The following is a 14392-nucleotide window of genomic DNA, read 5'->3' on the forward strand; positions in this document are numbered from 1 at the left end:
AAAGGTATTCAAGGGTGGCAGGGGGTAAGTCAAGATCAATTGAACACCATCCCCATTCTCCCAAAATTGACCACGTAGGGGGAGACCCCTGCAACCAGCTTCAATCTAACCATAGCTTCAAACACCATGAGATGGATAAATGAACAAGGCAAACATGAGACCCGGGATCAGAGAAGCCACAAGAGAGACCTCGAGGAAAGACAGTGCCTTAGAGGGTGGTATTCACCTGGGTGGACAGAGGAAGGGGCAGGTGGTGTCCCGCTGGGCAGGGGGACTGCCAGATGGCAGGTGGAGGAGACGGTGGCAGGACAAGAGATAGGCAAGGAGCTGGAACTGGCTTAAGGAATGCTTTCAATGCTAAGTGAAGGATTTGGACTGTGATGATAGGGCAAGAAGTGGCCTCTGAGCGGGGGTGTGGTCCCCCCAAACGTGTGCGGGCCATGTGGATGGAGGTGGCAGGATGGCAAACAGGACCCAAGACAGTTGGGAGGCGTCAGCAGTGATCCACGTAAGGAAGAGAGAGGGTCTTCCCCAAATGGAACATTCTGGGGCCCAGCAATGGTGGCCACCACGGGGGAGGCTGCTGGTGTCAAGGGGCACAGCTGTCCCCCAGCCATGATCACAGGGAAACTTGCCCTCTCCACCCTGGTGGTACATCTGCTGGATTCCCAGGCTGGTCAGGAACTCAACTGGCAGGGAGGTTATGCTGATTTTGAGTCATCAACAGGCTCTTACACAGCACATGGTTTCAAAGACTGCAGAGCAATGAAGAGGAAGGTGTAGGAACCATTTCCAAATGGAACAATGCGGGCAGCAAAGTGAACACATGACACCAGGGACAATCACAAGCACAGCTATGCAGGTATGGCAGACATGTTCTGGTCTTGCTTTGGTGTTGAGTTATGGGTAATTTTCTTCTCCCATATGTATTTTTTTTAACAGTGTGACTCTATTGCCTTTGTGATGTATAAACTACAAGAATCGTAAACTTCACTGATCATTTCTTGTTAAAAAGTGAACTCTGGAAAAAAAAAAAGTGAACTCTGGTTTAGGAACTAGAGGCTTTCCCTGCACCATGCAATACTGTAGCCATTGGCCATGTGTAGCTACATTTAAACTTTTTTTTTTTTAAGATTTTATTTATTTATTTGATAGAGATAGAGCAAGCACAACCGGGGGGAGCCGGAGATGGAGAAGGAGACTCCCTGCTGAGCCAGAAGCCCAACACAGGGCTGGATCTAAGGACCCTGGAATCCTGACCTGAGCCAAAGGCAGATGCTTAGCCAACTGAGCCACCCACGAGCCCTCTACATTTAAACTTTAATTAAAATGAAATACAAGGGACGCCTGGGTGGCTCAGTGGTTAAGCGAGTCTGCTTTCAGCTCAGGGTATGATCCTGGAGTCCCGGGATCGAGTCCCATATCGGGCTCCCTGCATGGAGCCTGCTTCTCCCTCTGCCTACATCTCTGCCCCTCTCTTTCTGTATGTCTCATGAATAAATAAATAAAATCTTTAAAAAAATAAAATGAAATGAAATATGATATTCAATTCCTCAATCACACCAGCCACATTTCAAGTGGTCAAAAGCCATGTGTGGCCATTGGCTGCTAGAGAGAGCTGGAGGCCAAAGGAAGGCAGAGGGGGTAGGTGGTGAGGCAAACAGTGGGACCACAGACATGTTCCCAGGGGACTGCATCAGATCCCCCGGGATGCTCATTGAGCACATGCACACAGGCCTCTGTTCCACACATTTCAGGACTCAGGGTCTGCACAGTGCAGCCAGGGGTCTGCATTGTAGGGAGCTCCTCATGACCGTGAGGAATCTAAAGGAAAGGGTGAGAATCACCTGTGTGTCAGGCTCCTGGGTGGCTCAGTGGTTGAGCGTCTGCCTTGGGCTCAGGACATGATCCTGGAGGTCCGGGATTAAGTCCTACATCAGGCTCCCTGCATGGAGCCTGCTTTTCCCTCTGCCTGTGTCTCTGCCTCTCTCTGTGTCTCTCATGAATAAATAAATAAAGTCTTTAAAAGAAAAAAAACCCCACCCATGTGGTGGCAAAACACACCACGAGGCCACCTGGATCCCAGTCCCCCATGCACCAGCTGTCAACTGTTCTGAAACTCCACTTCCTCTTGTGTAAATGGGTGTGGTGGATTGGGAGGCAAATGAGGAGCCTTGAGCAGACAGAGTACAATACTCCATAAACAGTGGCTCCTATCACAGCCTGGGTCAGGGGCATGGAAGTGCCATGGGCTCCATGATGGAAACTGCAGGTGCAAAAGAAATTGTCAGCGAGGTGACACAGGGAGACAGGAAGTAGGGAGGGAAAGGAAAGTAGTGCAGAAGGAAGATGAAAGGCCCCGTATTAGTCAGGGGTCTCCAGAGGAACAGAACTGGTAGGGTGCATGCATGTGTGTGTGTGTGTGTGTGTGTGCGCGCGCGTGTGCATGAGCGTGCATGCATGTACACATGCATGTTTGTGTGTTTGTGTGTGTACAGACAGAAACAGATTCAGCAAAAGGACTGGCTCACGTGATTATGGAAGCCAACAAGTGCCAAGATCAGCAAGAGGCAAGCTAGAGGCCCAACAAGTCAAGTGTCGCTCTAGTCCAAAAGCAGGGAAAATCGATGTCCCTGCTCAAGTCAGTCCGGCAGGAGGAAACTCCCTTACTTGTGGGAACGTCAGGGTTTTTGTTCTATTTGGGCTTTCAACTGATTGGGCAAGGACCGCCCACATTAGGGAGAAAAATCTGCTTTACTCAGTCTACCAACTGTTACTCTTGTCCAGAAACATCCTCACAGACACACTCAGAATGATGTTTGACCAAAGGTAAGGTCACCTACGGCCTACTCAAGCCGACACACCAAATCCACCAACCACCACAGGGTCAGAGGTGGGAACAGAAATTTAAGAGAACATTTGAGAAACAGAACATTTAAGAGAAAAAAGAAGAGATGTTTCTAGCAAGAGAGCCAAAGAGAAGAGACCCAAGTAGCGTCTGTGATGCCAGCATGAAGTTCAGACCTCCATAAGAGACCTTGCTCCCTAAACCCAGGATTCTGGCTCTGAGATGTGGCACCTGGCACATCTTTGTGCTAATTACAGCACAGTGCCCCCCCACATACCAGAGAACCTTCCCTCCTCAGAGTTGAGGGGACAGAGGACACATTGGGTGCCATCAGTTATCTTTTTTTTTCTTTTTTTCCCATCAGGTATCACATTGGGTCTAGGATTCCTGAAGGAAATCAGATTTCCACCCCAAACCACATGTGTGGCGCTATCAGGCACCTGAAATACAGATGTGGCAAGCAGGTGTAGGTCACAGTGGAGTTGCCCTCGACAGTACAGTGCTCCAATGTCACAGGCACGAAGGATCTGATGCTTTCCCACTGTCTCCTGATGGTCACGGCCTCTGCTAGGCCAATAGAGTCTGAGCTAGGAAACCCAGCCCAGCCCCAGTACGGGTGCCCCCCGCAGAACTGAGTTTGCTGGCGTCGAACACAAGAGACCCTCTGACCCCACACCAAGTCAAGGTCAGCCCCAGCCCTCTCCTGACCCACATGGCCCTTTGCCTCAAAACGTCTATTTCTGGTGCTTCCTGATTTCTTCCTCACCCACTGGCTTCCTTTAGGACATGCCTACTCTTCCTTTCTCACATTCCTGATCCCCCGCTTTTTCCTTAGATCCAGCTGACTCACTCATTCGGCTCACCCATAGCTGCTGAATGTGACAAGAAATGTCGGCATGACTCAATGGCTCAGAAATCCAGGCATCAAAGCCTTTAATCCATGTCTCTCCCGTGGGTACATCCTGCTACGGAGGGAGTCCTCTCTCCCCTTGTCCACGTCCCAGGCTGCTCTCCTGCACTCACAACCGGAGAGTCTCTGAAAACCCAGCCTCTGCCATCGCACAGCCCCGGGACAAGATCCCAGGTGCAGAGCCAGCTTCCTTCCTTTGGCACACGCTCCCTCTGAGCAAAGGTAATATAACACAGTGGGAGCAAAGGCTGTGAGTCCCCACGGCCTGAGCTCACGTGCTGAGCACACTGCTTATGCGGTAACCAACCACAGGCAAACTACACTCCCAGGCCTCTGCTCATCTGCAAAAAGAGGCTGATAATAATGCCCAACTCACTGGACTGTTCCAGGATTTAATGCACTTCTGTGGGTGGAGGGCTCAATGTGGGGTCAGCTGACAGGAAGCTTAGGAAACACATCTACAAACTACTTATAAATATTGTGATGACTGGTTTAAGGAAGCATGCCAGCCATGAGTTAAAGGAAGACCTCCCTAGTGCCGGCACCACTCTTTCAGGATCTGTGAGCATTTTTGAATGCTGGGGGACGAAGTAGTATGCAAAGTCAACAAAGAAGGCAAACATGATCTCAGGGGCAGCATTTAGACTTTGTAAGAAAACCAGAATAGCAGGATGCCTGGGTGGCTCAGTCGGCTAAGTGTCTGCCTTCGGCTCAGGTTACTATACCAGGGTTTTGGGATGGAGCCCCCACATCAGGCTCCTTGCTCAGCAAGGAGCTTCTCCCTCTCCCTCTGCCCCTCCCCCTGCTCATGCTCTGTCTCAAATAAATAAATAAATAAATAAATAAATAAATAAATAACTTAAATAAATAGCTGACAAGAACTCCCACCCTTCTTCAGAACATACTGGATAATGGGCCACCCGTCACAACCACCAATTCATTCAAGAACCTCTGTTCCATAATGTTGGGCTTAATTCTGCTTGTTTTCTTTACCTGAAGTAATGAAATAGTACTTTAGAGTTCTAGATGCAGGCTTTTTGGAAACTTAGAGTGACTTTCTTCTGACTGGGTCCAGAAGGGTGAGGTTTCACTATGAAATCCATTCACAATCTTTAACCATGGCCAGTGTTTGGTTTCTGGAAGCTGGGATGGGCAATGGCATTAATTCCTCACCTTATGGAGTGTTTTCCCGGAGGCATGACGGGCATAGCACGGTGCATCCCCCACCCAAGACTGGGAGCATGAGATACAACACTGAACGCCACCCGTCCTGGGCGTGACTCACGCATCCCAGGCCCGTGCCCTGAATGGACCCCTCTGGCCCTCAGGGGCCTCTGTCTGAGCTCAGGCCTCTCTTGGCACAATCTCCATTGGCCTGGACCTGCCTGACCCCACCCCACGCCCAGGCCCTGGCCGCTCATGTTCTGTGGGCCAAGGGGCAGGAGAACACATGAAATCTAACTGATCCATCATTTCTGGCTCATACGGGGAAAAAAAAAAATCATAGCAACCATGAACACGGACGTGGTAAACAGGTTTCACCTGGACTCCAGGATGGAAGTTGTTCGGCCTTTGCAAAATTAACAAAAGCTGACATTTGGGACCGAAACTGCCTCAAGCGAGGACACGGAGCCTTGCCTTCCCTCTCTGTCAGTCTGTTCTGGAAGGTGCTGAGAAGGGCCCCACTTGACCCACACATCCAGACCCACACCTTTTCTCCCCCCGCATTCCACCGCTCTCAGCCACAGACAGGCGCCAGCCTCTGCTCAGGCCACTTGCCACACGGCGTCAGACACAGAGCACGGCTGCGTGCCCGGGCCCTGGCTGCCCTCTGCCCTGAGCCCTCCTGCTCCACGCTGTGCCAACGGCTTCCTAAGGGCATCCGGTTGAGGGCACGACCTTGGGGTGGGCAGGAGCAGTGGGGGGGAGACACCCCCCAGCACACATCTCCATGGCAGCCACACACACAGGCCCCCCGAGGAGCAGCACAGAAAGGAGGGGTTTTAATAAACCACACACGCCCCCACGCCGCAGCCTAAACGCCTACTTCTGGGAAGAACACGGAGGAAACAATCCAGCAGAGGGAACGAGGACGCGACCCAGGCACAAAGACGTTCAGGCAGGGGAGGGGCGGGCTCCGAGGACCAACCAGCAAACCCCACCCGAGCCAAGGGCCACAACGCCGCGGCACGAGGCCGTCGATTACCCTGTGACCGTTCAGATCATTCTTCTGGAGGCTGCGGAGGTACAGAGGAATTCATGCAGGTTTAATCAGAAAGGATGGAACGTTATTAATGTGCTGTGATCCCGGCTCTAAAAGCCGCGTATAAATTTGGACAAAACCTAGAAGGGAAAACATATGCATAAAAAGGCCTGTGCTAGAATCACATGCTAGGTCTCTGCCCCTGAAATCCTCGCTGTGGTTGTCATGTTGTCCTCATAAGGGAAAGTGAACTAAATGTTGTTGCTTCTTGTCGGGGGGCGGGGGGGGGGGCAGGGAAGCGCACATCTGTGTCTGGGAGCCCTCCATGGTGCCCCGGAGAGCTTGCCCCGTCCATGGAGGCATGGGTTTGTCGGGAGTGGAACACCTGGCAGTCCTCCCAGGACACAGGCGACAGGAGGCTGCAGGGAGCCAACGGTCTCATCCGACGAGGTGGGTTCCTGGCCTTCCCCCCAGCACAGCTGTGCACAGGACTAGCTGCCGGCATCTCACAATGTCCACTACCGTCTTCTTCTGGCCCCATCTGTCTCAATGTCCTCCTTCTCGGTGTGTGGGACAAGGGCCCATGGGGCTGGGTGCCCCTTTGGCATATCCTTGACAGGACCCCAACATTCTGTTCCAATAAAGCCATCAGTCTTAGCCAAGGAGTGTGCGCCTACCTATGGAAATCTATGTCTATGCTGTCATAAGCTAGGTGACTGTCACGATGAAATGGGCAAAGAGAAAACACACTCACCTAGACACCCACTAACACAGACACTCGCTAACCCAAAAAACGGGGATAGGCAAAGCTAACTGGATCCAGGAGGCTGGGACTGTGGTGCCAGCCCCACTGCTAGGTCTTTAATCTTAGGAAACTCTTTTCCCCTCTCTGGGCCTCCATTTTCTTCTTCTACCAACAAAGGAGGGAATGGGCCTGGCCCCAGCTGTGCCACCTCCACGGTGCCAGTGCTTGCAGAGACATACTTAAGGACCTGGGAGCCGCGACGTGGAGTCCCCAGGTGCCTCCTTCTGCTGGGGGCAGTTACAGGGCAGCAACAGGTCAACTGAACAAAGGTAAGTTACTTCTAGCGCCCAACAGAAGCTGCTCAGACGCCTGCCTGCATCTCCAACTGCTCCCCACAAGTGCAGAGGAAGCCCCGCAACAGGAACCATGCAGGCCCCTTGGGGAACAGGAATGCGCCACACTCACTTTCCAATGGGAGTCTCCATCCTCATTCCCATGGCAACTCCGTTCTAGGGCCTGTCTTGCCGGCACCGAAGTCACAGAGAGTAGGGTTCACAGTCTACGTGACAGCACCAGGGCATGCCACATTCAAGAAAAAGCCACTTGTTCCTGCTAGGAGAACAGGGAAGGCTTCCTGGAGGAGGCAGCCTTTGAGTTGGGCCCTAACAGCCAGACAGAACTTAAATGTATGAAGCGAGTGGGGAGAGCTGATTCTAGGGGGCCATGTGGTCAGATATATGGAAGCGGAAGAGGGAGTTCAGTTTGTGACAAATTATAGGAAGCATTATGACAGAGACCAGAACACAAGAGCCTTAGATGCTAGACCAAGAAAACCCCCCAACCAGCTGTGTTTTCCTTAAGTGTCTGTGTTTGTCATCATTTGAAGATAAATTCAACCCATTATGGAACTGACAGCTAGTCATGCAGCCACAGGCAGCTCTGAAGGACTCATGGGTACCACCCACCCTGAAAAACTCTCTTAGTTCAAACGTCAATTGCTTGAGATGAAAAACAGCTTCTACTTAAATAATATTTTCTTTTCCCCTGGCAAACAGCAAATATTGAGAAAGGGCTGTAGGAACCAAAAGCAAAAGATAACTTTTTAGAAAGAGGAAGGATCACAGCTCTTGTACAGTTAAGACTCAGACACGTGGTCAAAGATTTAATTTAACTCCTCAGCTAATGCGGGAACCAGTAAGACGCCAACCTGGGAGAGTGCAGAGAACCACAGCTATGCAGCCATCAGAAGTGCTGAAATAAAAGTGCTTTTTAGTAGAAGCAACCCATCAGGATTCTACAACCTACACCGTGCGGCACGGCTCAAAGACAAGGAATAGCCAGGGGCCCGGAGAAACCCATTCCCCAGACAACGCCTCACATTTCCACTGAGGACGCTCGGCAGACTTTTGACCCATTTCAAAGGCTTTCACCATTTTCCCCACAGAGGTGAATACGATCGTGGCACAAATTCAAAGTCTCAGGCCCGCGTTTTATGGGAAATCGCAGTGAGGACTAAAGCTGGAGGTTCTGAACCCGGGCATCGACCTCACCTTCACAGTCGGGCAGGCTAGGGGGCAGGTGCACAGCCACCCGATTAACTTTACCCTGGGAATCAGGAGACTCTCCGGCTGTGCCACAGCATGGCTCCCCTCTCCTTTCTCCAGAGCCTTCTCGAATGAGGAGCCTGGCGCTAATCTGGGTGCTCAGGCCTGACCACACCCTGGAGTCACTTGAGGAGATGTAAACTGTACTCTTGCCCACTCTAGAAATTCCACCCCTAGGGCTTCTGATTCTGCTGGTCGGGGTGGCAATGGGGCATCACTAGCTCTGAAAATCTTCTAGGGGATTCTAGTGAACAGCTGGGATTGAGAACCACTGGGTCAGATAACAAGACCCCTTTGTCCCTGACGCTCTGGCTTTGTTGGTGTGTTTCCTTTCAGTCATTAGCTGGTAGCCTCAATATCGAACTGGAGAACATCAGTGGGACATTCTCTACAGGAATGCTCCTCAAAATTAACCTTTGGTAGAGGGCATAAGGCAAGCACAGGTCCTGACTTGGTCAGGCTTGGCAAATATCGTGCAACGTGTGAGAATCTTCCACTGTGGTAGCCAGCAGTTGGAGGAGAGGTCTGCGGGGGCCAAGCACAGGCCTGGTCTCCTAATGTGCTGCTCTTGTCACAGAAGCAAAAATGCCCACAGGTGTGTGTGCTCACCGGCACTGACACCTCCGTGGTGCGCACACACTCACACTTCACACGCACAGAGCAGCCTCCACATCAGAGTGGGGTCACGGAGTCCTAAGAGGGCCCCACCTCATGCTGGCATCACTGGGTGTCTTTTGGTTGGGCCCACGGTGGGGGAGATACATGACCACAGGGCAGTTGGTGGTGGATCCCCACGCAACGCCCCCCACACCCCCCAGCCCTTCTGAGACCTCTGACACACATAACAAACCTAATATTACGACTGATTGCTTTGAACCCACTCAACTTATCACTAAGGTCGCAGGCACTCCCGGTGCTCTGGTAAGTCCCAAGGCCCTGCGCAGAGCCTGCCCTTCTGTGGGACTGCGGTAGTCCTGGGTCAAGTGTGTCTGGGAAGGATGCTCTTCCCTGTCCTTCCATCTCGGACCCCATGGGCCTTGTCCCGCCCGACCCTCCACACACACTTACTGCAGGCTGCACAGGTGAAGCACGCATCGTGGTAGAGGTTCCCCATGGCCTGGCAGGCCTGGCCGGCCCCAAACACCCCTTTGCTGCATTTCACACAGGCTCCTGAAAGACAAGAACAGGACAGTGAGTTGGGAAGGTGGGGGGAGATGGTGTAAACCAAGTCATTAAAAAGCCAGTGAACAAAATTAGATGTCTGTCTGTCCCCATAACCAACCCAGCACCAAATCCTGTGTATTACTCCTTTGAGGTCTCCCTTTTCTCTCTCTCTCTCTCTCTCTCTCTCTCTCTCAATCCATCAGTTTTTCAACTGCAGGACACAGCGGCCAGGCTGGCCTTCAGGCCCCACTCCCCCGCCCACCACTGGCCTCCACACTAGCCTCTGATCTTCAGGGAATCTCTGCCTCGTCAGCCTCCTTCCCAGCCCAAAGCTTGCACAGGCTCCCCCTGTTTATCAGACGACGTTCAAAAACCTGCACCGTGATTCCAGTAGGTCAAGAGCACAGGTTGGGCAATTTCAACAAAATTATTTCCTTCCATTTTCAATGGGAACCAACTGGGTTGACCATCTTTGCTTTTTACAAAAGTATCAGGCCCCTGGCCCCAGGTCTGTCCGAAGGCAAAGCCAGGGCTCTCCCCAGCGCCCCACCCTGGGGGCCTCAGCTCTTAGCCTTTGCTCACAGGTGACCCTGCCCAGACACCCTACACCCACGCTTTGTCCCTTCAAGTCCCCAGGTCTTCCTCCCGCTCCACTCTCCGGCTCTGAAGGCAACATGACGGAACAGGCTGTAACCTATGGCCTCCCACCCACCCCCTTCCCACGTGGTGTGAGTTAACTTCTCTGAGCATCACTTCTCAATTAGGAAAGAGGTTGGTTCCACCTGCCCTGCATGTTTCCGGGGTGCTCTGCAAACCACCACGTTCCACACTTGGTCGGCCCCAGCTACAAACTGCCGAGGCGAAGGCCTGCTCATGAACTAGAAGGCCACAACCTACTCACTATGTGACTAGGGCAGATCATCGGAACTCCTGCTGTCTTGGCGTTTCACCTGTAAGCTGGGATGACGGCAGGGTTTCCTGGGAGAGAACACGCCCGGGGTGCTCAGAACAACACCTTTCCCTGGGTAAGCCCTCCGTAGGCAGGCCTGTCATACGGATGCAGTGATGCCACCGCATTCGACAAGAAGGTGCTTCCACAACAAATGGGCTCCCTAAGAAGTTCCAGGCCTCCTAGGATCGGACCCTGTGAGGGAGCCGGAAGTCCCCGTCTGGACCAACCCAGAATCTCTGCGGCAAAAGCCCAGTCTCTGGGCCAGTCCACATAAAGGAGGCTGTGCAGCCTCTCTTCCAAAGAACTCCTTCACTAGACTCAAATGAAAAGCATCACAATTATATAAACAATGTATGAGACTAAAAAAATAAAAATAAAAAAAAATTCAGGGAGTAAGTATCCCAAAATATAAAGAGTGGTTTCTTGAGGCTATAAAATTATGGTTGGTTTTATTTCTTTGCATGTTCTCTATTAAAAAAAAAAAAATTCTTAAAAGAGCCGGTGTTCCTTTACAGCTGAAAAAAGTCTAGTGTCAAAAAAGCATCTGAGTATGTTTAACTATACTGTATAACATTAGGATTTGGGTTTTTTTTTTTTAAGATTTTGTTTATTTATTCATGAGAGACACAGAGAGAGAAAGAGGCAGAGACACAGGCAGAGGGAGAAGCAGGCTCCATGCAGGGAGCCTGATGTGGGACTCGATCCCAGGACTCCAGGACCACATCCTGGGCCAAAGGCAGCCGCTAAACCACTGAGCCACCCAGGGATCCCCACATTAGGATTTTTGAACACGCACACACACACAGCTCTCCTCATGTCCATTGGGGTAACCAGCTCGCATTCTTGGCCAGCAGGTGCAAATCCCCAGCCTGTGCTTCAGAGCTCTACCCATTCAAGGTGACCTCAGGGAGGTCCAAGCTAACACACAGTTCGTGAAATGCACCCACACCAACCACACCAGGTTCGCAGAGAGCACATGAAGCCAAGGGCGCTCAATGACTTCACCGACACTCCCTGGGGAAGCGGGTGAGGCCGTCTATAGGAAGAGTATGGTGTCAGCCAGGAAAAACTAGCTGTCACGGGAATCTGTTTATGGAAAGCTCTAGAGAACACAAGTACTAGTTATCTGCAGTTCTTCTGTTTCAACGTTTTATTATGAGATGTTCAAACTGGCAGAGAGGTTGAAAGAATTAACACCCAGATGCCCACCGCCCCCATTCCACAATCGTGAACATTCTGCTGTCAATCAATCCAATGACTTATCTTAGCTTTGGATGCATTTCAAAGGTGCAGACAGCAGTCTACCTCACCCCTGAGCATGGCAGCCTGTAAATCATGAATTCATTATTTGCTTAGTTATTTTTTTCAAGATAAAATCCATAAATCATGAAATGCACAAGTGATGAGTCTACCATCCAATGAGTTCTGACAAATGACCTAAGTAATGCAAATTCTGACCAAGATACAGAATATTTCCAGCACCCTAGCACCCAATGCCCTTTCCCTCGATCTTCGTCAGATGTGATAACGAAGAGAAATGCTCTCTACAAAAACATCAAATACTAGGCAATGGCAGGGTATTAATTACACTATTCTGAGACCCACTTCCAACCACCCATCCGGAGCCCCCTCACTGACCTGCCTCTAGATCCCTGACAGGCAAAAAAGGCTAGATTGTCGGGCAGCAACCAAAGTACAAAGCAGACCATCCACAGACTGGATGGAACGTCAAAGCAACGGGACTATAACTCTGCTCATGAACATGGGAGAAAACCAGCCCCAAGGCAACATCACTTCTTCCCTGTCGATCATGGGGGCCTCTTGGCTTAACCCACTGTAGCAATGTTAGCTGCAGAGAGCAGAGGAGCCGTGAGACCCTGCGGTGTGGTGTGGGCAGCCTTTCCACCTGTCCTGTGGGGGAGAGGGGGAGGAGAGGGCCAGCCTTCCAGAAGGTGTGCCAGAGGAAAGGTGAGATAAACCTCCTGAGTCAGTGGGATGCCGCTGACTCACAATGAAGACAGGGGCTCCTCTTGTTTGGGCCTGAGGAATGAAATCAGACCCCTCTCCCACTCCTGCTCGTAAGGCCAATGGCAGGGTGACAGTGTCACCAAGTGGAAAGTGCACAGGTCTCTCGGGGCTTCCTGCGACTTTATCACTGCACGCCAGGCCTTCCTCGCTTCCCTGTGGCTTCCTCTCTACCTGAGGGCTCTGACCTCCTGACTCCTGCAGCCCGCGTCCTATGGGCTGCTCACCTCGTCTCCCACCACTCTGACCACCCAGCACACACACAAAGCGAGGAAGGAAGCCGCGTGTGCTCTAAGCCGTCGGTCACGGAGCAAGGAAGAGCCCAGAAGTGGCCACTAGGTGGGAAAGTACTTCATCCTTGGGCCTTGTGGTAAACGGACAGAAAAGTACTTCACGGGCAGGAAATAGGTCTAGTCTTCCTTTGGTAGGAAAAAAAGGAAATTTCATGTTCTAGGAAATAACATACCCACCAGACCCCGCACTGGGAGTTTCCATCCAGCAAAGGAGCTGCTGCCACCCCGTTTCTCAAACCCAAGATCTAGAGGGTGCCGTAACTTGCCAAAGGGCGCGTGGCTGGTAGGTTTGGGAGAAGGAATTCGAGCCCAGGTTCTAAACTCAAAGGTCGGGATCCCTGGGTGGCGCAGCGGTTTGGCGCCTGCCTTTGGCCCAGGGCGCGATCCTGGAGACCCGGGATCGAATCCCACGTCGGGCTCCCGGTGCATGGAGCCTGCTTCTCCCTCTGCCTGTGTCTCTGCGCCTCTCTCTCTCTCTCTCTGTGTAACTATCATAAATAAATAAAAATTTAAAAAAAAATGTTTAAATTTAAAAAAAAAATAAATAAATAAACTCAAAGGTCCCGTTATCCCGGCTGGGTTGGCAGCTGTGGCAATTCCTGCCACGCTCAGAAATGAGTGTGTCCTTCCTCACTTTCAACACACCATCTGCTCAGGGATTAAGACCCAGGCCCGGCCCTGCCCCAGAGCGCCCACTGACCGCCCCGGCCCACCTGCCATTCTGCTCTATCCCTGGCACACAGGCTGTCTTCCCACCTGGGACCCCAACCACACAGGGCCTCCCCCCACACAGACCCTCACTCGGCTCCTCCGGCCCTCCTGGAGGGACACTACGATTGAAGCATCCACCCCACAGATGCTGCTCTGAGCTCACTCACTCAGAACCAGGTGGCCTCTAGCTGCTGGCAACAGGACAGTGAGCAAGGTGACTGCCCTCAGGGAACAGTCACACCAAGGAACCAGAATCTGACACCTCTGATAGGAGAGCTGACCAATCTCCCCTACAGTCCTACGCTGCGAGTCCACCGAGTGCCCAGGGCTGGGGAGGGGCTCCGGCTTATGAAATAATAAGAAACACAGTGGTCTCTGTCCCCAGTTCCTGACACAGAGCTCCTAATCCCTTGGACTTTCTTGGGTGATAGGAGCATCTTTTGTTCTAATGAGGCAATTCTCAGTGGGCTCACTGGATGGGGGCTGGTCACTAGGAAGACCAAATCATGATTAGAAGCTTCGAACTTTCTATCCCATCCCATTCTTTGGAGAGGAGAGGAGAGGGAGGTGGGAAAAGAAGTCAATGATCCATCACACCTACATGGAGCTGCCACAAAAATCCCCAAGGCACGGGGATCAAAGAGCTTCTGGGTTGGTGAATGCATCCACGGGCTGGGAGAGTGATGCACCCCAACTCTGCAGGGCAGAGGCTCCTGTGCTCTGGACCCTCCCAGACCTCGCCCTATGCAGCCCTTCATCCAGTGTTCTTCTGTATCCTTGGTCACATGTTTTATTATAAAAGAAACTGGTAGACGTGTTTCCCTGAGTATTGTCAGCTATCCTAGCAAATGATCGGACTGAGGAGGGGGCCCTGGGGACTCCGATTTATAGCTGGTTGGTCAGAAGCACAGGTGAGCACCTGGACTTGCGACCGGCC

The 14392-nt window shown here is 51.8% G+C and overlaps 1 protein-coding gene across 1 annotated transcript in view; it reads right to left on the reverse strand.

Moving 5' to 3' along the window:
* The window catches only part of LIMD1 (LIM domain containing 1), a 70010-nt gene that overhangs the window by 30333 nt on the left and 25285 nt on the right, over positions 1-14392 (reverse strand). Inside the window, exon 2 of the mRNA XM_072786525.1 lies at positions 9379-9480. Within this exon, the coding sequence (XP_072642626.1) occupies positions 9379-9480 (102 nt within the window). The remainder of the gene's footprint in view (positions 1-9378; positions 9481-14392) is intronic.

Source organism: Canis lupus, chromosome 19 (genome assembly GCF_048164855.1).
Source record: "Canis lupus baileyi chromosome 19, mCanLup2.hap1, whole genome shotgun sequence".
Lineage (NCBI taxonomy): Eukaryota > Metazoa > Chordata > Mammalia > Carnivora > Canidae > Canis > Canis lupus.